The following is a 25,406-nucleotide window of genomic DNA, read 5'->3' on the forward strand; positions in this document are numbered from 1 at the left end:
TAAAGGATGTCATCGGTAAATGAAAATATTGCATTGATGTCTAAATATTCTCTCTCTCCTGTCAGATCAGATCCACACAGTGACGTGTTCACACGTCACCTTTTATTGGACAGCTTTCTAAGAGAACTGATTGTTCAGGAGGCGGGGCTTTAGCACTCGCTCAGATCCGAGCCAGAACAAAACCCGATCCCGGTCAGGCCAGTCGTTCAGCCTAAGTCCAGCACACTCGGAATAATGGATTCCAATTGCCTGCCAATAACTTCCGGGAACAAATTGAGTCTACATGAATCACGTGCGCCGTCAAGCATTTCGAACTTCCATTGTCGGTCTCTAAATGGCTCTGGTAGTGTGTGTGTAGTGAAGAATTCAGGTTCTCAGCAGAAAAAACCAAAGTAATATTTTTCTCGTTTAAGAAAATAGAGGAAAAGTTTTAGTTTTAAACTATATGGTAGAGATCTAGAAAGGGTAAAGTGTGTAAGGTTTCTGGGTATGCATTTTGATTCTATAGGCTTACATGGCACAGTCATATTGAAAAACAAATAGATACATGTAAAAAAGTTGTTAATGTAATTAGATACTTGTGTAGTAAAGAATGGGGAGCAGATGTGGCCTCAATGAAAAGAATGTATACTGGGTCAATCAGATCTGTTATAGACTATGGCTGCTTGGCTTACATAGTCTGAACTAAAGAAGTTAGATGTAATTCAGGGTACTGCACTCAGGCTCTGCTCAGGGGCTATGAGAACCTCTCCAGTATGAGCTCTTCAGGTTGAGGTTGACTTGATGCCTTTTGAACTGAGGCTATTACAGATGGCATTGACATGCTGTAACCAGTTGAAAGTGCATAAGGAAGATCATCCAACTAGGAATGTTCTCATACCAACTTGGGAACAAATAAAAAGTAAAAGAGAGTCTTTTGGTGTAAGTGCACAGGGGAAAGCAGAGAGAGCTGGTGTGGCAAATTTAGAGTTACTGTAAGTTCACCAGTTATGTGTCTGCCACATCCACCATGGTTGCTACCAGTACCTGAAGTTGATACTTCTTTGCATGAAAAAAATAAGAAATATAAGGGAGATTGTGGTCAGCGTGCAATGAGACACGTAGACGAGTATTATGGTTATGTGCAAATTTTTACAGATGGTTCGAAGGAACCAGAATTAGGGAAAGTGGGTGTAGCGTATGTGATCTCTAAATATGATGCACATTTTTTGCAAGAGTGACTGATCATGTTTCAGTGTACTCAGCAGAGCTGATAGCAGTTTTAATGGCATTGCAATGGGTAGACCAGATTAAGCCACTAAGAGCGGTAGTGTGCACAGATTCACTGCCAGCGTTCGAACATTTTAAATCAGGTAATGTAAGTGAAAAGTATGACCTTGTAGGTGAAATACTGATTCTTCTTCAGTCTATCCAAAATATGGGGTCTCATGTTAGATTGGTCTGGGTCCCAGCTCATGTGGGCCTAGGTGGGAATGAGCTGGCAGATGAGTTTTCAAAACAGGCCTTAAGAGCAAACATACTAACTATAAAATGTAAAATTGCTAAATCAGAGGCTAAGTCATTAATTAAGAAATATGTTAAAAATGTATGGCAGGATAAATGGGATGGGGGAACTAAGGGGAGGGTCCTTTACTGTGTGAGTCCTCGGGTTGGGATGGGTTGTCAAGGAGGACAATGCAGGAAAGAAGATTACGAACAGGACATACAGGATTAAATAAAACGCTGCAGTTGATGGGAAAGCAGGAATCTGGAGAGTGTGAGGTCTGTCATGAAATGGAAACGGTAGAGCACATTCTGTTTAGATGCATGGCCTTTGATAGGGAAAGAAATGTTTAAAGAAACAGGGTGGAGAACATGAGTGAGAACTTCAGTTTGCACGGCATCTTGACTAAGCCATCTGATCATAGAGTTATTAAATATTTGTTTGAGTATGTTACAAGCGCTGGGTATATAAATATAATTTAGTTGAGTTTTTTTTTTTATTACTATTTTTTGCAGCTTGTAGTTACTTTTCTTACTAAAGCTTGTGAGCCATGCAGTTGATCGTTCATGAAGTATCAGGAAGGTGGCGGTAGTGCGCTATTATTGTCCGCATCCGCCGTTAAACGCTCAAAGAAGAAGAAGAAAAAGTGTAGCGAGAGCGGAACCTTTGAGTCGGCGGAAGGTTTAGAGTGTGACACAGGGTTCAGTAGTCATGTCTGTGGTTCTAGTTTAAACTTCTCTCTTTTCTCTTCTCTTGGGAAGTGTTTTTTCTGTGAATGTCGATGGTTTTTCAGGAGGAAACTGAGCTTTAACGAGCACTGGTGAACGGGAGGTTGGTTTACAGGTAAAACTAGTTTATGAAAACCTAAACCCGACGATTGTCTCCTCTGTGTAAGCTAACGTTAGCGCAATTCATCTATTAAACCTATTGTTTGATCAAAATAGACATTCAATAATCGAGTTGGCATTATATGGGCGTTTGTTTTGTTTTAAAGTGTTTATAAGTCACCATTTCTCCTTAGAAACACTACTGCCACACATGTAGAACCTTGTCCTGGTTGTTGTTTTTCATTCGTCCTAAACACACATTACGTCAAATTTAAAACATGTTAGGCTATTTCCAAATGATGTAAATTATTCACTATCAAATAGTATAAGTATGATTAATTAATTTTATTTTATACTTCCTGGTCCATCTCTTCTAATGTGTTCTACATAAATAATGTGACTTAGTTCTTTGGTTGTATTTCTTGTTTTATTTGTATTAATTTATATATTTGATTAGTTGCTCCTTTAATATTGGTTTGTGCATCCAGTCATTGGTTGTGTTTTATAACTTGTGTATAATAATGGTTGAACCGATGTGTTAATTAGAAAAGCTCTCATTTTTATGTGGTTTTGTATAAATGCTTTAGGTTTAAGGCTGCACGTAATATTGTTTGAACATCGCCATCGCAATGTACGTGTGCGAAATAGTCAGATCGTAGGTCCGGCGATGTTTCTACACACATTTGTCCAGTGAAATTGGATGTTAGGGTTCAGAACTGTGCACTGACCATTATCCTTAATGGGATGATTGACCTGGTACAACTTCTGGACATCTCCAACAATCAAATGTTCATAATTGATCTTCGGAAGTCGTAGATTGAGTGAATGTACTCAAAACTACTGTTAGGGGACACATGCAGAGATCAGTGCAGGTTAGTTTTCCCACAATATAGCAGCAGTGCAGCATAACATAAAGTAGGGCTGGGTGATATGGACCAAAACTCATATCTCGATATTTTGACTCAAAATGGCGATATACGATATAAATCTTGATTATCCCTCACCACAAAGTGGAAGGAGGATATAGGTTTGAGCTCCGTGCGTACGTTCGTCCGAGTTAAAGGGAACTGCTTTTCTCAGAAACTGTTTAAGATAGGATAACCAAATATGGTGTGTGGCTTCAGGGTATCAATGTGTGCCCAATTATGTTTTCTGAAGTTATTGCCCTTGTGCCTTTTTTTTTTTTTTTTTTACTCTGTTCGAGGTATCTTCAAAGGGGACAGCTTTTCTTAGAAACCATTTAAGATAGTTAGTAATTTAATTTATATATTTTCTTATGTATACATCTAAGTTCTTAGATTTAGGGGGAGCATGTGTGAGTGAGTTCTGTAGTGTGGTTTGTTTAGGGGAAGATCTGGGTTAGAGTGCACTCAGAAATCCATCTAACTAAGCTTTTCATGCTGTTCTGAGATGTATTTTGAAACAAAATAAGCTATTAAAAATATGTATATCGATATCGGCGATATTGTAATTTTTAATATCTCCAAAATAGAAAACTCGATATATTGCCCAGCTCTAATATAAAGAGTCAATATATTAGAGTCATACGTGGTAAAAAAAATTCCTGCATTTTCTCATGTTGCAGGATTTAAAAAAAAAAATCGCAATTTCAGTTTTTTTCCAATATTGTGCAGCCCTACTTGGGATCCTTCTAATGCTGAACTATTAACCTTAATCACATCTATATTGAGGTTTTCACTTCTGCGATAACGTAACCTCAGATACTGGAGGGTTTTTTTTCTGTCTCCATCATTTGAGTGATATATATGTTTGCCAAACAGAATTGCTGAGAACCGCCTTCCTGGGCTGATGGCCAATCAGGGATGGTTGTAGGACTCACGCTTGTGCTGCAGCGAGTCTCTGAGTGCGTCAACAACTACACTAGGGCCCTATAAAATCCATGTTAACGGAATCACGGGATCAACCAATGAAAACGGAATCTACGCAGAAATTGACTTTTTTTTTTTTTTGCAGAAATGTCCTCCCCATTCTCATCCTGGATGCTTCAAACACAGTCTAAACCACCCGAAAAAACATCTAAACTGCCAAAAAACTACGCAAATCACTACTGACTCATAAATCAGAGTCGCCCAGTGCCCGCTTAACTTTAATGTGTCTGTGGAGCTCCGTCCGTTTCTCATGTAGCGCAGCGGCACTCCGCGAGAACATTATCAGCTTCCCCTGCTCAGAGCGTTTGAACAACATCTAATCAGAGCTACAGAAGATCTGTGGATAATGGTGTTCTGCTGTTGTGGACTAGACCACCGATACAAGGCATTGTAGAGTCTGAAACATTGTAGATTAATGATAACTTCTGATACTGTAAAATATTCTGACAATGAGTGGTGAAATAACTGATTCATCCTGGCATCCATTTATTTTTGTTTAATCATTACAGTCTGGAATGATGTCATCAGGATCATTTAATTTAGGTTAATTTAAATTAAGTTGATCAAAACTTAATCAATTAATTTGGTCCAGTTCAGTAAACCATTGATCCCTGAGTGGAAACTGGGTGACAGGGATGTCCCGAATCAATTATTTCATTTCCGATATGATACCAATATTGTAGCTTTGCGTATTGGCCGATTCTGATATTGATCTGATATCCACATGAATCATACTTTTTTTTCTTTATTAAAAAAAAAAAACTTATTTTGTAGTGTGGAATGTTAGAAAAGGCTTGATCAAGTGATGTTACTCAAACAGAGAACAATAGTCAGTATGACAAAAACTGACCCATTTATTATTAACCAATTGGCTACATACAGTTTAACCTTCAACATAATATCTACAGTATTCTACAATTGAATAAAATAAATAAAAAATGAATTGGGAAAAAAATTTAATATATATATTTTTTTTTTTTAATTAAATTTTAAAAAATTGATGTGGAAAACACGGAATTTGGAAAAAAAAAAATCAAACTAATCTTAAGAAAAATTGCAATTAGGTTTTTTTTTTTACAAAATAGTGCATCTGTCCTCTATACTTTGATGGCATGAAAGAGAAAATACATTATTTCTGCACTTGGGGAAGAAGCATCTCTTTAGATCAGGATCCTTCAGTTTCTGACATTTACATTATTCATGATGTCATTGTTCTCTGCTCTGCATTTGTCACCTTAGTGTCCAACATGCTAACTCAGTTCATGCAGCGTTTATTGCCTCAGATTGGTATGGAGAAATGTGTTATTTAGTGTGCCCACAAAAGATGAAAACACTTGTCGCCATATGTTCCTAAACATTGTCTGTAACACATGTAGTGTTTCCTTTCCTCAGATCCTTGTTGGGAGCAATGGCGTCATTGTCGGAGGAGGTGCTGCTGGTTGTGAAAAAGGTCCGTCAGAGGAAGCAGGATGGAACGATGTACTTGATGGCCGAGCGCATAGCCTGGTGTCCAGAAGGAAAGGACCGCTTTACTGTCAGTCATCCGTATGCAGACATTCGCTGTGGGTATTGCAGACTCAGTGGGGCACAGGTGCTTCTGTACGGAGCCAAAGACATGAGATGGTGAAGAAAAATAATACTTTGTGGCCATAAATTAATAATGAAATACTATTTTATGGCCACGAAATACTAAATAATAACGTTTCTGGTTGTTCGCGTGACTGGTTGCTGTAGCAACGGCAGATGCCAACAAATAGGAGCCGGTGCTGAGCTGCCCTTGTCGATACCGTGTTGATTTTATTAATGTTGGAAACCGTTAAAAGTGTTAATAAGTAAGTGTATGTAGCTCTGTGTGTACAGATGCGTCGCATGCATAACACCATACTTGTAGTGCAAAGTGAACTCACGTAGAAATTGTGTTTTTGCACATTTATGTTGTAAAAAACAAAACACTTTGTTGCTTCAACAGGGTGACGGTGCCACCCTCCACCAAGATAGTCGGCAGTGTCTCTGCTATGGCGTCACTTTAGTTAAGTGTTGGGTGCTTGTGTGACAGTTGTGAATGAGAGTGTGTACTCGGGTGTATAGTCTGTATGTGTGGGTGTCATCCGTCTGTCTCCGCATGCTTCACTGTGAGTACCTGTGTGCGTGTGTCCCTGCTGGTCTGTGTGTGTCAGGACACTGGTACCGATCCACCCTCCGCGATTGAGAAATAGAATTAATCAATAACCACTACATTAACCACTCTGCCAACTTCCTGTTTACAACATTGCGGTATTATTATTTTCTTACCATGTCATGTCTGGGGCTTAGTACTTTTGTGTTACAGGTCGTGTTTATAAATGTGAATTTGCTGCCCTTTTTTTTGACAGGTCAGAAAATTAGCCCTGATGGAAAAGCCAAAATTCAGCTCCAGCTCGTTCTTCACACTGGTGAGAGCACCACATTCCATTTCTCCAATGACAGCACTGCACTCAAAGATAGGGAAGCTGCCAAAGAACTGCTGCAGCAGCTGCTGCCCAGGTTCAAGAAGAAGGCCAACAAAGAGCTGGAGGAGAAAAACAGGTGTGTGTCTTTCAAAGCTTTTTTAATCAGGGCTGGGACTTTATCGCAATAATCACGGTTCATCCAACCATCTCTCCATTTTCTGAACCCGCTTGTTCTTGTTTTCTGGGTCGCGGAGGTCTGCTGGTGCCTATCTCCAGCTCTCAATGGGCTTTAGGTAGGGGAACACCCTGGACAGGACACCAGTCCATCACAGTCGCAATTCATTAATTACAGAAAAATAACACACGAAACAGCAAACAGCGCGCAACCTTTCTCATTTCACAATTTACCGGTATACCCATAATACTGATGCACAGACAACAACACAAGAGATCGAACCTGAAGAGAAGTCATTGCTGGTTGTTAATTTAGGTTTAAAAAAAACAGATGGAAAACAAACGCCCAGTTGTGTACAAATTGTGTAAGAAAGCGTTTGTCAATCACCGGATTTCTTCTAGCCTCTAGTAGCATCTCAATGCTAAACATGTAGCAGCTAGCACCTAAATGCTAAACATGTAGCAACTAGCTCCTCAATGCTAAACATGTAGCAACTAGCTCCTCAATGCTAAACATGTAGCAGCTAGCGCCTCAATCCTAAACATGTAGCAGCTAGCGCCTCAATGCTAAACATGTAGCAGCTAACGCCTCAATGCCAAAAATGTAGCAGCTAGCGCCTCAATGCCAAAAATGTAGCAGCTAGCGCCTCAATGCCAAAAATGTAGCAGCTAGCGCCTCAATGCCAAAAATGTAGCAGCTAGCGCCTCAATGCCAAAAATGTAGCAGCTAGCGCCTCAATGCGAAACATGTAGCAGCTAGCGCCTCAATGCGAAACATGTAGCAGCTAGCGCCTCAATGCGAAACATGTAGTAGCTAGCGCCTCAATGCTAAACATGTAGCAGCTAGCGCCTCAATGCTAAACATGTAGCAGTTAGCGCCTCAATGCTAAACATGTAGCATCTAGCGCCTCAATGCTAAACATGTAGCAGCTAGCGCCTCAATGCTAAACATGTAGCAGCTAGCACCTCCATGCTAATCATGTAGTAGCAAGCAGGGACAACGGTCCTAGAGGGAGCAGACAGTGTCTCCAATCCACACTGGACAAGATTACAGGGTTCAGAGCCAAAATGAAGTCCATGAGTGACAAATGAACAAAGTCAGTGGATAAATGATTGTGGTGGACGGTCGACCACTCTCAATGGTAGAGGATGTGGGCGAGGCTCGAAGCGCTGCTACAGATAGCATCGTCTTACCAAACTTATTAATTTATCAACAACAATTATTTTAGCCCTTTTGTGATGCAGCTTGATCTGTTTGATTGGTAATAATGATGGAAATGTTCACTGAGTTACATAGGACTCCTATCCAGAATGGCTTATAGTTGGGATATGTTGTAATCTACATGTGAGAAAATACTATATCCTATAGAATACAGTGGTGATTGCACCACTGATGTCTGCAGCTAATAGCAGATTTAGTTTTACAGAAGAGATGTAATTTGGACAATGTTTTTCAATCCAAACCATTTTCAGTTAATTTTGCTGCTGTTCAGACCATAGATAATATAATATATAACATATAATAGATGTGTCACAATAGCTGTGTTGTGTTCCACCTGCAGGATGCTTCAGGAAGATCCTGTTCTTTTCCAAATGTATAAAGACCTGGTCGTGAGCAAAGTGATCAGTGCCGAGGAGTTCTGGACCAACCGGTTAGGTGGTGTAAACAACACAGACTCTGTAGTGCAGAACAACAAACAGGAAGTCGGTATATCTGGAGCATTTTTGGTGAGGATGCCTTTTATTTACTTACTTATCAACTGTAGATTATCTTTAACAATCTGATGCTTCACAGGCAGACATTAGACCTCAGACAGATGGATGCAATGGCCTGAAATACAATCTGACAGCTGACATTATTGAATCCATCTTCAGAACATATCCTGCAGGTATGAGGTTAGCAAATGGAACGTGTTGATTTATAAAGGGTATTGTTAAAGACGCCAATATAGTATTTAGTGTTTGTGATGTGTTGCATGTTTTATTTTAAATTCCTTTTTGAGACTTAATATTTATTTTTTTATCCACCCTATATTTATTCCAAGGTTGGGGTCAATTACATTTTTCAGCTACAATTACATTTTCAATTATCCATGTTCAGCATTTTTTTCCAATTACAATTAAGTTAAATTATATTTGACAATTTTTATAGAATTTCCAGGGCAATTAAAAATACAAAGTCAATTATCTGAACTCAATTACAATTTAATTACGGTTACGACAGCAACAGATTTTTGAAATTAAAATTACAATGATCAATTATGTGATTACAATTATAACTGACCCCAACCCTAATTTATTGTTTGTCATGAATTGATTTTGATTAAAACCACAATTAAGTTTTTTTAACATTTATTTCTGTGTAAAAGCCATAGAAATTAATGTGATTAATCTTTTCTTTGGCGTCTGTTGTAGTGAAGCAGAAGTACAGTGAGAACGTGCCTCATAACCTGACGGAGAAAGAGTTCTGGACCTGCTTCTTCCAGTCCCATTATTTCCACAGAGATCGAATTAACACAGGAACTCAGGATATCTTCTCTGAGTGCGCCAAGCAGGACGAGAAGGGTAAACAGGGCTCTACAATGAGAACATACATATGCTAATGACAAATGATTGAGCCACATGTTTCTGACAGGCTTGAAGTCAATGGTGATTCAAGGAGTGAAGAATCCTTTGGTTGACCTCCTGTCGCTGGAGGATAAAACATTAGATGAGGTAAATTCATTATGATCATCTTCTTAAATGAGGTTGTGTTTCTTTAATAAATAAATAAATAAAAAACAATAATAAACTATGTGCACAGGGTTATGGAAACGGTTTAACACGAGCATCGACCTCCAGCACAAACAAAACCATAAAAGACAACAGCAACGCAGCCATTATAAAGCGCTTCAATCATCACAGTGCCATGGTGCTGGCAGCAGGCTCCCGCAGAGGGTAATGGCTAAAAAACAAAAACAGAATTATAACACCAGACATTGGCTTGTCATTATTATTTTTTTTCTTATTTCTGATTCAAAGGGAAACAGCAGCTGAACAGGCCAGTGAGACCAGCAGCACAGATGGAAACTCAAGGGATTCTGACTTATTCCAGCCTCCTGTGAAAAAGGTATAATTATTATTAACACAATCAGCTCTGTTAAAACTACTCACTTTCCTCTGATCTGATGGCAAACTTCTCTTTAGGCGAAATTACAAGAAGCCATAGAGTATGAGGATCTGCAAAGGGAAAACGGGCAGAAAACCGTGGCTCTAAACCTAAAGAAGTCCTACAGGTAAAGTTGACCTATTCTAAACAGAAATCTTAGCCTGGAGATAATTCAGTGTGTCTATGGTGTCTTAACCCTCGGAGCATTACTGTGCTCAAAAGTTACATTTTGGGTGTTTTTATTTGTTTGCCTCTCAGTATTTTGGTCATTTTTAAGGCTAGTTGTATGAAATTTTGCTACTATTGTTTTTTTTTTTTTCATTTTTATTTGCTTAATTCCAAAATCCTGTGTATTGGAAGTGTATAAAAAATAAAATATGCACCAGACCAAATTTGCCCCATTGACTCCCATTGTAACCACATATTTTTCATATACTGTAATCATGACATATCATAATGCTTTTTCAGTTAATACTTAATGGATCAAAGCCTCTACCTTCAAAATAAAGGAAACTATGTTTTAGGTGTAATGACCCCCTACCAACCAGAGACATTTGCATAAAGTTTTATGGAAATTTCAGTGAAGGCCTAGATTTCTTATCTTGCAAAATATACAAGATGTACAACTTTAAAACTGTCCTTGTGCCAAAAATGATAATGCATTCAATTCTGCTATCAATTAATGACACGGTCAAGGCTATTTCATCAAAAATATTTCACTTTGGCCCTCATTCATTTTTGGAAATTTTGGAAAAGTGGCTTTCCTGCTAAAAAAAAAAAAAAAAAAGAGGTTCAAATGATTGAAAAAAGTCCATACAGACATAAAAAGGGTTTGAAAGTTATGATAAATGTTATATCTATGGACATGTATGAAATAGTTGAAAAGATCTGATGCGGTAGTAAAGATTAAGTTCATAGAGTACATTTTTATAGCACTTTGTTAGACGGATTGTTTGTGTACACAAGTGCACAAGGGTTAAAAAGGAGAAAAAGTTGATCAATTAAATGGAGAAAAATTGAGGCCCTTAAAAAGTATTAAAAAGTCTTAATTACGATTTTGTGATGTAATATTTTCTTGAGTCCGAGTTGACTTTGGCACCTTATTGTGACACACAGACACACATTCTGCTGCTCGTCTTCCCAGTCCGCTCTTACCTAGTGTTGGCGGTTTTAAATAAAATGAGACAGAGTGAAGTTGTAGGATACTGGTCGGATGCGTACACAGGGTTTATTTGGTCAAAGAGTTTTAGGCAGACCGGTGTGGGATTCAAACGTTTCAGTGTGTGTGTCCAATGAATCTGGAGCTGTTCTGTGCTCTCAGGGTTTTGTATGCTGCTGATAGTGCTAGCCATAACAATGACAAAGCCTCTGAGAAGAGGCCTTTAAGTGTTATCAGTAGGATAGTATTGACCTGCTTAGGGCAGTTTGACCAGAACTGACCAGGAGAGATTTTGTAATCACGTATCACCCAGCGCATGTCGTGTGTTTTTTACTGGTGCACTAGTGATGTTTTGTGTTCTGTATATATTTTTGTGTTCCTGTGGGTTTCTCTCAAATTAACAGCCACAAGCCAGCTCCATTGTAAAAGCTGCAAGTGATTGTTTAAAGGGGCAGTAGTGTGAAAAATTGACTTTCTAATGGTTTTGCTACAGTGATATACATTCATTTATCCTCATTCAGAGGGCCAAAGTTGAATAAAGTTCCGTTTCCTCTCTCCCTTGTTATTCCACATTTTGTAAAAAGTCAGCTCCAAACGTGACTGTTGGATTTTTGCCCCAATATTATATCGTAAGGTGGAAACTCCTCCTCCTGTCAATCCTGGCTCCTCCTACCTTATAAGAATGTGAGCTCCTCCCTCTCAAACTACCTCACAGGTAAAACATACATAGCAAAGGCAGGTTGATCTTACAGTTAATATTACAGTTAATGTCTTTACGTTCAGTATAGAGATAAACCAAAGAGCGCTCACAACATTTTCACTTTTAGTAGCCGTTATATCGCCTTGTCAGAATCAGAATCAGAATTCCTTTATTAATCCCAGGGGGAAATTGCTTTCATTACAGCCACTTAAGAAAAAAATCACAAATAAAAGAATAAAACGTTTAACATAGACGGAAGAAAGTAAAGTGTCATTAAGTAAAAGACTGTTAAATATCGCCTTTATGGGATGATCTGACGTGTTTGTGACGCAGCGGTCGGACAAAATAACAGACTATTGTCTTAAATGGACTAGTTCTGTGGTCAGTAGAGGAGAGCAGGAGACGGATGACTGTTACTGATTTGCTGCTGCTGTGATAAACACAGACGCTGAAGCATGCATGAGTGGGTGTGTGTTCACGCCCACTCATGCATATGCATGAATGCCCAAAAAACAGCCTGTTTTTAGGAGCACTCTGAAAGTGACTTTTCAGAGGCTAAAACTGAAGAAAACTTGCGGGTTTGGGAAAACAAACTTTAAATACTATGTTGCTGGGGTTCTTAGAACAAATGGAGATGAGTGAAAAATAGCATACTACTGGACCTTTTAATATAGTAGAGGGGAGGGGCTAAAAACTGAAGAAAGAAGGAAAGACACTGGAAATGTTCTGACACAGACAACTCAAAGATGTAAAGATGAGGAAAGTGAGTGTTTCATCACAGTTTAATGTGATGGACAGTTCCAGCAGTGACACAGACTGAGAGCAGACCACCGACCCTCTGATTACAAGCCTACTTCATTTACCATTATACCACTGCCCCTCTGTGTCTATATGAGAGGTGCAGAAGATGCAGAAAGAAGCTGGGCTAAGAGCACAGTAGAAATATTGTCAGGATTGTCACTTGTTTCATGGTTCTCCTCAGGTATGCTCATGGCCCGGTGCCACTTCAGTCCCAACAGTACACAAGCAGCCAAGACATCATCAACTCCATCAGCTGCATCCAGCACGAGATGACCAATTACAAACCCAACCTCACACAGGTAATGCACTTCTGTTCATCACATCAAGTACAGAAATTGAATGCAAGATGAGGTCGTCTGCTAATATTTACAGACATGGACGAGAATTGACACCCCTTGAATTTTTGCAGAAATTACACCATTTCTCACAGAAAAATTCATAATTTCACACAAAATTGTTGCCACCCTTTTAAAACTGTGGCAAAACAATTTTATTTCAAGCATGTGATGGTCGTTTTAAAAGAGTTCATTTTTTAAATTTTGTATAAAATTATGTTAATTTTGGCTTTTTTCTTCTGCTTTTTTGTGTTTTTTTTTCAATGTACATTAAGGAAATTAACACGTGTATATCAAGAACAATTTCTGGGAGAAATGTGTAATTCCTGCAAAAATGCCAGGGGTGCCAATACTTTGGTCCATGACTTTCGAGGTCCTGTATCAATGGACCATCAAGAGTGTTTAGTATCTGTTATTAATCTGTGTTGCAGGTTCTGTCCAGTGCAGCTGCCACCTCTGCCATTGCAGCTCTTTCTCCTGGTGGCGTTCTCATGCAGGGAGGCTCACAGCAAGCCATCAACCGTACGTGTGTCGTTGTGGGAAAGTTTGTCTGTCTGTTAGCTAATAAACTTAAGCCGCAGATGTACACAGAGTGACTAACACTGCCTCCTGACCCCATACTGGTAGAGAGAAGGAACTCATTGGTGGTTGAATGAAACCTGATGATTTGTCCTCTGCAGAGATGGTTCCCACTGACATTCAAGGAGAGTTGAAACATCTTTATGTGGCTGCTGGAGAGTTATTAAGACACTTTTGGTCCTGTTTTCCTGTTAACTCCCCATTTTTGGAGGAGAAGGTAACTCCAATTTAAAGTCTTAAAATGTGTTTAAGTCTAATGAAATAAAATATCTCCCATGGGGGGGAATCATTGATCATCTAATTAGAGCAACTACAGTTTTTCCTCTTTTTCTTTGGCAGGTGATGAAGATGAAGTCAAACCTGGAAAGGTTTCAAATGACCAAACTCTGTCCTTTTAAGGAGAAAATTCAGCAACAGTACTTAAGTACAAATGTGAGTCTTTGAAGTTCTTATTCCCAATTTCCACCACGTCCTAATCTGCTCCAGCACAGCTGTGTAACTGTTGCAGCAAATACGCAGACCTTTTATTTTAGCCGGATGCTGGAGCTATTTAACAAAGATAAGCCTGTGCGGGACAGGAAGTAGTGCAAAGACAGAATAAAGTATCCGGATTATTTTCAAAATGAAATACTTAGTGTTCATGGCAGATCGTAATTCTATCTATTTAAAGCGGGTCGGTAAATGGCTTTTGAAAAACCGATGTAAGAAGCGGTATCAAAGCTGGAGCCCTGCTTCCACACTTTTTCTTCTTAGCCTTTATTTGGTCAGGAGAACCATATTGAGATTAATATTCTCTTTTACAATTGTGTCCTTGCAGCAGTACATAAAATTAGTTTACAGTGTCAAAATGATAATAAAATGTTCTTAAAATAATTAAATAGCACAGAGGATAAGTACCAATCCTTCTCCCGGATAAAACCTGTCTGCTGATACCACATTTTTGACAAAATTAGTAAATTTCCTTCTGCTCCTCTCCAAGGACATTTTATGGCTTTGTGGTTAACTTTGTATTCACTACAACTCACTATATCGTGCGATTACGCATGAATTAGTGAGATCTCCTGAGTCCTTGCTGCAACAGATTTGCAGCAAAAACGGAGCTGGTGGGAATTGAAGGACTGCAGATTACGTAGCAGTTATGTATCTGTATCTATGAAATCTGATGTTACAGTCGCACAGATGAGCTTCCTATTTAAGTCTTTGTTGTTTGGACAGCTCACGGGCCACTTGGAGGAAATGCTACAAACGGCGTACAGCAAACTCCACACCTGGCAAACCCGTCAGATGACAATGAGGAAAACCTGATCTCACAAAGCACAAAAGACAAAGTTTGATCGTAAGAGGAGGCCTCAGATTTCATCTTGTTGGGACACTGGACCCCCAGTGTGAAGAGGACGATGTTGAGAGATGCTGCGAAAACCCCAAATGTTCACCAGAGACTTCACTGTATCTCAGTCTAAATACCTGTCATTAGTTTCTTCTTCTTCTTTTCACGTTCTCTGTGACTGAAAATGGTGAAATGGGACAATGGAATAATGGAAAGCAACTCGTTTTCAGTTGTAACTTAAAAAGTGCGACTCTCAGGTCAAAAGGCTGAGCTGTAATGAGCAAAGCAGTGCATCATGGGTAAAGCTGTACCAGGGGACGCGGCCAATATAGCAATACCATGAAGGCATTTCACAAGTGTGTGTGTGTGCCCCAGTGTGTGTTTGTGGAATCACACAGTCACTGGTTTCTACTGTTTACTGTCTGCACTGAAGGCACTAACATGACTCAATTAAAGGAGCAGAAAATTCCATTTCTAGCTTTTCAAACTAAACAGTTTCAGTCATGTTGGTCCTGGATAAACAGAAGTGTGTTTTACTCTTAATTAAAAACCTTTTCATTGTCTTAATATTTTTAAAGTTTAAGTTATTATTGTTGGTTCTACCTGTAGTAAACAGCCTGGAACTAAATACCCTGTGTATTTATTGCATTTTCAGGACTGTTTAGTAAATGTGTAGTAAATCAGCTCTAGTACGAAAGTCCACTACAGAATGGATGGATTTGATTGGTCTCGCAGTGTGATCACCTGATTACTTCCTCTACATTTCTCTTCCACCCCCTGGGCTGCCATACAAGGTGCTGATCCTTTACTGGGAGTATTATTGAGTTTCTGTCTGACCTAAGGACACTGAGCAATAAAGCTGGATATGGACCTGTAATATTTTGTTAATAAAGAGTGACTTCAGTAAGAAGCATTGACAGGCAGATAGTGATGTGTTTAACTTTGGTCTAACTGTTCTTCATTTCTCAAAGAAGAGGTTAACAAATCAAAGCATTAAAAAAATGTTTTCTAATGGTAATTTTTAGTTGAAAATAATAATCATACAAAATATTACCAGCAACTCACAAAATGACAATAAAAACTAAATATATACTGAATAATAAAAACAAGAAAAAGAAAACCAGTCAGTATCTGGTATGAACACCATTTGCCTCATGCAGTGCAACACATCTCCTTGGTATAGAGTTGATCAGGTTATTGATTGTGACCTGTGGAATGTTGGTCCACTCCTCTTCAATGGCTGTGCCAAGTTCCTGGATATTGGCAGGAACTGGAACACGCTGTCGTATACGCCGATCCAGAGCATTCCAAACATGCTCAATGGGTGACATGTCCAGTGAGTATGCTGCCCATTCAAGAACTGGGATGTTTTCAGCTTCCAGGAACTGTGTACAGACCCTTGCAACATGGGGCCGTGCATCGTCATGCTGCAAGATGAGGTGATGGTCACGGATGAATGGCACAACAATGGGCCTCAGGATCTCATCACGTTATCTATGCATTCAAAATGCCCCTGTGTTTGTTGTCCATAACATACGCCTGCCCATACCATGACCCCACCGCCACGGGCCACACCGTTGACATCAGCAAACCGCTGAAATTCTTTGGTTATGCAAACCGATTGTTGCAGCAGCTCTCCGAGTGGCTGGTCTCAGACGATCACAGAGGTGAACATGCTGGATGTGGAGGTCCTGGGCTGGTGTGGTTACACGTGGTCTGCGGTTGTGAGCTCAGCTGGATGTACTGCCAAATTCTCGGAAACGCTTTTGGAGATGGCTTATGGTAGAGATATGAACATTAAATTCTTGGGCAACAGCTCTGGTGGACATTCCTGCAGTCAGCATGCTAATTGCACGCTTCCTCAAAACTTGCAACATCTGTGGCATTATGCTGTGTCATTAAACTGAACATTTATAGAGTGGCCTTTTATTGTGGCCAGCAATCAACAACACACAATTCTAAACAACTGTATTTCTATACCTTCGCTTTGTGAAATATAAATCTAGTTCTACTAAAATGCAGTTCGAAAAAAATATTTGAGCTCAAACATGATCAAAAACTAATTTTCGAAAAAGATGTCTTTGGAGTCGGCAGAAATTCTTTGTCAAAATAGGGAGAGGCCTCCTCCTGCCTTTTACATCGCATGACTGACTTGTGCAGCATCTCTGCCGTACCAGGAAATAGCGGTGTTGAGTCATTTGGGATATGAAAAGCACAAAATGCTGACACTTTCAAATGTATAGGTACTGTAGGCTATCGAAAACTGAAAAATAAATTATAATTAAAACAAATAATCAAAATATAAATTCACCCTTGGGTAGGCACTGCCTACCATGACTGCATGTCACTGCATATAATAAAGGCAATTATAAGGGCTGGATATCATCTATGACCTAGGTTCCCAAAGTGGGCTACGGGTACTCCCAGGGGTATGCAAATTGTCATGGGGGTACTAGTATTATTAATACTAAATACTAAGCTAATGCTAATATTAGGTTAATATTAATGCTATGTTGATGCTAATGCTAGGTTAATGCTATGTAAATGTTATTGCGAGGTTAATGCTAATTAATGCCTGCTAATGCTAATATTAGGTTAATGCTAGGCTAATGCTATATTGATGCTAATGCTAGGTTAATGCTTGCAAATGCAAGTTTAATGCTAGTAAATGTTAATGTCAATGTTAGGTTACTGGTGTTAGCTAATGTTAATGTTAAAGCTAGGTTAGGGCCAATGTCAATTAATGCTTGTATTAGAATAATGCTAATGCTATATTGATGCTATGTTAATGCTAGCAAATGCAAGTTTAATGTTAATGCTAGATTGATGCTATGTTAATGCTAGCAAATGCAAATTTAATGCTAATGCTAGTAAATGCTAATGTCAATGTAAGGTTACTGGTGTTAAGTAATGCTAGTAAATGTTAATGATAGGCTAATGCTAGCTAATGCTAAAGTCAATGCTTGGCTAAGGCTAATGCCCTGTTCAAAAATGTGGGTTAGCACCTACATTCTCACTTGCTTTATCTTCAGGAAATGCAAATATTCTAGTTATTTATGACTCCTCAACAGGATAGGTCAAATAATGAGACATTTTTACTGTAGGGCTACAATGTATATGAGATTACATTATTATGCATTTTAAATATACAGGAGTATGGGGTACATGGCTTCTGGTCAAATGTCTGAAGGGGAACGGTTGTGAAAAGTTTGTCAAACACTGCTGCTCTATGATGATGACGACAGATGCCTCATCACTCCTCCGTGGATGTAGGAAGTGTCCTCCTCCGCTGAGCAAAGCAGTCCGTCCTGGTCCTCGGTCCCTCCTGATCCAACGGCTCTAACACCGGGATGTGACCGAGCATGAGCTGCTGTTGGTCGGACAGTTGAGTTGAACTGTTCGGTGAGTTTATCCGACCACATTTATCTCGATTTACAACAGCTGAGTTGAAGCTAGCCTAGCATGGATGCTAACAGAATTTAGGGCTGCTATCTGTTTCACTACAGTCCTTATAATGTTTATTAGATTTTAATAAATTACCTGTTTCTGGTACATTAAAACAGTATCACACGGTCTCATGCATTTATAGACATTTACTTTATACACATTAATGCGCGTGTTTACTTTGAGTCTCGTGATGATGAGGCTGATTGAATCAATGAGAGATTTGATCAGAAGCACGGGTTTAAAGGGCACACAATGTATTTTATAAAGTTAACTTTTAGTAAATAAATGACATCCTTGTCAACTAAGTCAATTAAAGTGGAATGTGTGTGTGACTGTATGTTTACGGTTGTTAGCGGTGGGATGGGACATTCAGTGGTGACACACGGTTCAAAAATACTAAAATATATCAAGAAATACTTCATATTTAGCTGTTTTATCTGAAGGTTGAGTTTATTGCACTTTCACTGAAATGAAAATAAGGTTTTGGGTTTTACTCTAAACTACGTTTGTCACACTTTAGTCCCAAGCCACGCCCCCTTGGTTGTCCAGCTGGTTATGTTTCAGTCACAGTTACTTTTTATTTATCATTTAAAAACTTTAAACACGTTTTTTTTAGATTGTATATTTAATAATAACAAAATTATGTAGTTCTTAACTAAACTTTTCATGTTTTGTATTTTTTGTAACAACTGCTGAGTGTTACCTTAAAAAACATAACACAATTAGTGTTTTTTAAAAAGTCATCTGACTCGTTTTTTGCTTTGTTTGTCTTTTCCTGACTATTTGGGTGTTCAATAAGCTTTATTATTATTTGGTCATTACAAGTTTAATACCCCCATAATGAATTAAATCAGTTTAAATTGTAGTTAATTGCAACATTTAGCAACAAACCACGTTATATGTGTGTGTGTCAATGTTCAATCTAAATCTTAAATATGAAATCTAAATGCTAAATGTTGGATTGAAATGTTAAATTTAAATCTAACTGTTAAATGCTAAAACTAAATGGTGACTTTGCATATTAGCTAAATATTCAGTTTCACCCGTGACATTTACATTTAATATTTATATTTTTTATTTAATTTATTTATATATATGTATGTGTGTGTGTGTGTGTTGATACTGACAATATGCTCAATACTGTTGTCATGTAAATGTGTCTTTAAAAAAAAATGTTATAATACAAGTTTTAAAAAAATATATTTAGATTTATAATTTTTACTTAGATTTAACATTTAGATTTAATTGTAACATTTAGATTCAACATTGACATTATATTATCAAATATTTTATATTTTTACAAGAAAAAAGTTGCTGTTTATTTTAGCATGTGCAACTTTACAATCTGCACCCCATAGTTCATGTACCAGCACTTTCTTTAGTCTTAGTGGAGTCATGACTGCTGAATTTAGGCGATTACACACTCAGTCATGTGACGTCGTTGTCGTACAGCTGAGAAGGGCCGTGGCGTTGGTTGTTTTATTTTTGTCTTGCTTCTTGTTATGTCTGATGTTTTAGATTACAGTACCTGTGAGGATGCCTCTTGTTCCAGTGGTGCCTGATAACTGCAGTCATGTTCTGGCAGAGTTCGACTGCCTCGATCCGCTTCTGTCAGCTCTACGATTGGACTCCGGCAGGCTTAAGGTTGGTATGGACAGAAGAGTTTGTAGTCTTTTCAAAACCTGTAGGTTTTTTGGTAACTCTTGAAGTTTTAAACATAAAGGCTGACATTACGCTGTCATTACTATGACATAAACACCTGTCATTAGCATGAATAAGGTGCATGAAGGCTGTCATTAAGTGTTGTTTGTTTCCCTAACCCAGAGGTGGACAACTTTTACCACAGCGGGGCTACAAAAATGTGATTTTGTGATCCAAGGGCCATATTATCAACATTCATGTGAGCATTTGGAATAATGACCAATCTGAGCATTAATACAGGGAAGAAAAATTTGTTTGTGTTGTCATTTCATGTGTTTTTGGTCAATTTGTGTATTTCTCTCTTGCGTTTCCAGAGGGGTATTCCATATAGCGGGTTATGTTCAAACTCTGAGTATGTTCGTGCTCAAATGAGGGAAACTTTGAGTATTCCATTCCTGAATGCGAGGTATATTTTTCTCTGCGTATATCACCATGGTAACATTGTCCGTGAACTAAATCTGCTCGCTGGCAGATTATCAAAGAAACCCTGGGTTTCTACCAGGCTCCGCCTACCTGAACAGCGCTTTCTAAGGAATGCTTTAATTTACCTTGATACTCTTATCTGACACACATTAGTAACATCACACACCACATTTAAACCGTAAGTACAAGTGGAGCTGTCTATGATGAGAGCTCTCCCTGCCCCGCCCTCACAGACACATTGTTCACACTATTCCCCGGCCATCATGTCACTGAAGCGATGAAGCGACCAAAAAGCGTGACTAATCATGGGCGATTTAAAAGACTATAGTTGCTGAAGTGGCGGTCTTTGTGAACACCGTTATAACAGGCTCATATTCCACAAACACCGGCTTATTTCACCCATCAGGGTGAATAAATCACTCTCTTTTGGGTGGTTGCCACGGTAGTTTGTGTAATCTTTGCTCCATTGATGATGGCTCTTTATCGTGCGCGTGCACATAAGTAACCCAAGGTTTACATACTCAGGGTTGATTAACCCCAGGACAGAGCCTGTGTTTTTGTTGGCATTTTATACTTTTGTATTTTTTTAATAATTTTATGTTGTGTTTTTGAAGTAATTTTATGTATTTTCCTCTCATTTTGTTAGTTTTTTGTTGTTTTGTGTGTTATGAGCCAATTTGTGTAATTTTCGTTGTCATTTTGTGATTTTTGAGACATTTTTGTGTATTCGTTTTCTTTGTTTTTGTTGTTTTGTAATTTTTCTCTAAATTTGTGTTGTTTTTTTGTTTTGTTGCCGTTTTGTGTGTTTTTGGAGTCATTTTTTTATAGTCTATATTTCTGTAATTTTGTATGTTTTTTTTTGTGCATTTACTTCTGGGGCCACTCAAAATTAGAGCGAGGGCCACATGTATTTTAACAAATGCCACTTAATGACCGATAAAGACTGCATAATGTCAGCCTTAATGTATAAAACTTCAAGTAAAGTGTTACCGATTGTTTTTAAAAGGTGTGTGTGTACAGTGTACCTGTTTGGCTGTGTCGAGGAAGTGGCTCGCTTTGGGAACATCAGCAGGAGGTTTGCACCTGATTCAGAGAGAGGGCTGGAAACAGAGACTCTTTCTCATTCACAAGGTAACTAAGTATTGTACTGACTAAACAGAGTAGTAAATACAGCAGAATACACACACAGTTGTCGTTTCTTTTTCCCCAATAGAATTGTAATTTCTTGTGTTTTTCACAGGAAGGCTCAATCACTCATTTGGCATGTTGCCCTCATGATGAAGACTTTATTGCCGTGGCAACAAGGTGAGTAAAGGCATTTTCAACACTTTAAAGTGTAACTGTAGTGAAAATGTATATAACAAAAAAGGTGTTTGATTTGTTACCAATAAACAAAATATGTGGACCTTTTTATAAAAAACACTGCCATTTGGCTCTGAACGTGACGCACTTTCGTTGATTGGCCCGGCCTGTGGCTTTAAAGAAATGGTGCATGATGGTATTTAGAGGAGCAACAGTTCTGTTTACATTGTGGAAAGTGCAGCATCCAGGTTGTATATCAGGAGAGGATTACATATCACCTTTCTCACCAACTTCCTGCTTCTTGTTAGTCTTCCTGCACCCACTCAGAGCTGTTGTTAGCAACAGAAACAAGCCATGGCTGAGTAGTTAGGTGTTGGAAGTGCACAAATATGGTTAGAAACTGTGATGAAAGCTGCGTGAAAGGATATCTGTTCATTGACTGGATGATGCTCCACTACCTCCGAGGATCAGCACCTGACCTGTACAGAAAAGGTAAAAGCTTAACATTTAGCCACAAGGAAGTAAGAGGGAACGATCTGGTTGGAATGCGGTTAGTGCCATGACACCTGCCCATGTATGCATATATGTAGTTGTATTCTGAACAAGTATGTTTACAAGCTGTATTCAAGGACTTACTGTGAAGGAATTCTGTCGCAACCGTGTCTGATTTCAGATGTAACTTTGGCTTTGTGCCCATTAGCTTAGCACATTAGCATAGCCCATTAGCTTAGCCCACAGATCCTCGCATATTACCGAATTTCGTCCAAATTTTTAAGTGTGTATCCCGTACAGATATTATGGAGCCAACGTCTGGACAACTCTGACTTAGTGTCGTTATTTGGCTCAGAGACGCTAAAGAAATGTTTCTATGGGGGTTTTTCTCTTGTTGTTATGGCAACCATTAGCTTTACACTTAGCAACAGCTAACAGGAATCAACAAACATGCATCATATCCTGACCAAATTGGCATCTCTCTTTAGTTTATGATTTAAGGTATAGAATTGTTCTAAAAAGTCTTTTTAATGTGTTTTTAATAAAAAAGGTGCACATATTTTGTTTGAGTAATACATTAAACATATTTTTTGTTGTACATTTTCACTGCAGGTACCTTTTAACAATTTTTCCTCACTTAACTTGCTGTGTTTTGGTTTGGTGTTGGATTGTGTCTTGGTCTCCTCCAGCCAGGGACTGGTGGTGGTCTGGGAGCTCCAGCTGGAGCGACGTGGGCGCCCTGAGAGGGTCAGTGTGTCCTGGGAGCACAGAGGACAGGCCATCACTGCCGTCTGCTGGGACACCAGCGTGCTCAAGGTGTATGTGGGAGACTCAGCTGGAAAAGTGTCTTACCTGCGTGCAGGATCAACCAAACTGGGAAAGGTTGACCATTTTCATATCACTCTTTTGTCAAAATTAAATACAATTTGTAGTAATTTTAGCTAATTTTCTTACATTTTCTTGTAGGACTTTATATGTGGACTTAATGCCATGTTATATAATGATATATATACATATATATATATATATATATCTGATACATTTTTTCCCCCCAATTATGTTAACTGTGAAGTCGGTTTTCAATTTGATGATAATGAAATTGATAATAAAAACGTCTTAAAAAGTCTTGAATTTAATTGGACTAAAGCTGTAGGAACCCTGTAATACTTAGATTGGTCATTATTCTAAATGCTAACATAAATGTTGATAATGTGGCCCTCGCATCAGACAATCACATTGTTTTGGCCCCCACTCTAATAGAAGTTGCTATTGCTGTTCTAGGGTTCTGCGTTTGTCATGTTCCCAGTGCAGACCGTGGCCACCGTGGACTCCAGGGTGGTTCAGCTCGGGTACCATGATGGACGCCTGCTGGTGTCTTCCCTGAGCCGCTGCTACCTGTGTGACACAGAGAGGTACCCACGCACCATGATCTGTTTAAGCCTCTATGTACTGACTGATGTATTAAATGTATGTGTTTCTCAGGGAGAAGTTTTGGCGTGTTGGCTCTAAAGAGCGTGATGGTGAATACGGAGCTTGTTTTCTTCCCCAGTTCAGGGGGTCACTGGGGGCTTCGCCCCCCCTGCTGTACTGTGCCCGGCCTGGCTCTAGAATCTGGGAGGCCAGTTTTAACGGCGAAGTTCTGAGCACCCATCAGTTCAAACAGCTGCTGGCTTGTCCTTCATTACCGCTCATCAGCTACAGGTAGTGTAAAGTTTCCCATTTTCCTTCTCAGAATTTCCCCAATTTTAGTTTATATCGCCTATCGCCATTTTGAAGAAAATTATAGAGATATGAATATTAGGCCATATCACCCAGACCTTATGTAACCAAAGTAGTGACATTTTATCTTGTGAAGGATATAACACTGCTTAAAGTAGGATTTTATTAACATGTGTGTTACCTCAAAAGCAAATGGAATTCAATAGACTGATTTGCTGCCTTATTATGTAGCAAGTGTTGCTGATGCTAGGCAACTTTAGCTAAACAAAGTAAAAACACTGTGTGTGACTAAAGGAACTTGAAGTTTTGTATGTTCTGAATGGAAAAAATTGTGATCAAATCATGATTGTAATTTTACAAAGAAAAAATAGTGATATTAATTTTTCCATACCTTCCACCTTTAGTTTATCCACATCTCCCTTACTTTACACTTTTTTTTCATCTTTTTATCGTCTTTCCTTATTTAGATGACTTCACTTGCTGCTTTCAAACATGATAAATCAATTATAAATTGTAAATTTGACATTAAAATGCTTCAAACAACAATTTCAAATTGGAGGGTTACATAGGAATCATGTGTGATTATGTAGCGTTCGCTACACATTTGACCTCCAGCAACCTGTTTTACTGGGAATATCCCATGAACATGCATAATTTGGTCAAAAAACATTATATGAAACATTTAATTGCCGCCAACTGGCAAATCATTCCCACGTTTTGTGCATTCAGAAGAATGCAGTCAAAATAATCTGAAGCACTTCAGACATGTTAGTCCTTTTGTCAAATTGTCTAGACATTCACTCACCTGTTTTAAAAAGTGTGTAAACTTTGATATCTTCCCAAAACATGCATGTGATGCATGTCCGTGTCATGTCGGGGCCCGATTTTAAAGAGAGAGAGAGAGAAAAAAACAGGTGGGATGGTTTTTTCCATTTCAAAACAGAGTGTGTGCATCTCATGTGTGGATTTTTTCTGTTTCTCAGGACTGAGCCCAATTACAACCCACTGCAGAAGAGTCCACAGTCTATCGCATTTACAAAGCTGCTTTACTTTGGGTAAATCTATATGACTGTAATTTATTTGATGTAATATCTAATGTAAATAGTACAGTAATCACAAAACAAGTGCTTGAATCATGTCTCACAACATCAGCTTCATATTCATAAATAACTTGATGCTTCTATGTGTAGAGACCAGAACCTACTGACCTGGACTGATTCAGCCATTTATATCCTCACCCCTCATAATGGACAGCTGCTCCTGTGGACTGAAGTCAAAGGTACTTCCACTAATTCCTCCATCAACATACATTTTTGTGTTTCCCCCTAAAACATTAACTATTCCATTGCATGAATGCTTGAGTGCTGTGTTAATGTTTATGTATACATGTAATATTATATAAATTAATGTTCAGTTGTATAATGTTGTGAATATCAAAAATATTGTAGATTTCACTAGCAGAAGGACACCA

At 38.6% G+C, this 25,406-nt stretch overlaps 2 protein-coding genes across 2 annotated transcripts in view; both read left to right on the forward strand.

The window, feature by feature from the left end:
• The first annotated feature begins 2,141 nt into the window (after positions 1-2,141).
• On the forward strand, positions 2,142-15,418 carry gtf2h1 (general transcription factor IIH, polypeptide 1). The gene is made up of 15 exons (XM_028449901.1): positions 2,142-2,326; positions 5,592-5,761; positions 6,572-6,764; positions 8,365-8,530; positions 8,598-8,691; positions 9,218-9,367; positions 9,438-9,517; positions 9,606-9,739; positions 9,824-9,911; positions 9,989-10,077; positions 12,792-12,909; positions 13,377-13,467; positions 13,626-13,741; positions 13,864-13,956; positions 14,740-15,418. Exons 2-15 carry the CDS (start codon positions 5,608-5,610, stop codon positions 14,827-14,829), a joined length of 1,656 nt encoding a protein of 551 aa, XP_028305702.1. The 5' UTR covers positions 2,142-2,326; positions 5,592-5,607; the 3' UTR covers positions 14,830-15,418.
• A 2,665-nt stretch (positions 15,419-18,083) lies between these two features.
• The window catches only part of hps5 (HPS5 biogenesis of lysosomal organelles complex 2 subunit 2), a 32,389-nt gene continuing 25,066 nt past the window's right edge, over positions 18,084-25,406 (forward strand). The window contains exons 1-9 of the mRNA XM_028449400.1: positions 18,084-18,253; positions 19,817-19,942; positions 21,443-21,553; positions 21,663-21,727; positions 22,906-23,098; positions 23,498-23,628; positions 23,699-23,917; positions 24,919-24,990; positions 25,126-25,214. Coding sequence (XP_028305201.1) covers positions 19,835-19,942; positions 21,443-21,553; positions 21,663-21,727; positions 22,906-23,098; positions 23,498-23,628; positions 23,699-23,917; positions 24,919-24,990; positions 25,126-25,214 — 988 coding nt within the window. The 5' untranslated portion in view covers positions 18,084-18,253; positions 19,817-19,834. The remainder of the gene's footprint in view (positions 18,254-19,816; positions 19,943-21,442; positions 21,554-21,662; positions 21,728-22,905; positions 23,099-23,497; positions 23,629-23,698; positions 23,918-24,918; positions 24,991-25,125; positions 25,215-25,406) is intronic.

The sequence above is a fragment of the Gouania willdenowi genome, chromosome 6 (genome assembly GCF_900634775.1).
Source record: "Gouania willdenowi chromosome 6, fGouWil2.1, whole genome shotgun sequence".
NCBI lineage: Eukaryota > Metazoa > Chordata > Actinopteri > Blenniiformes > Gobiesocidae > Gouania > Gouania willdenowi.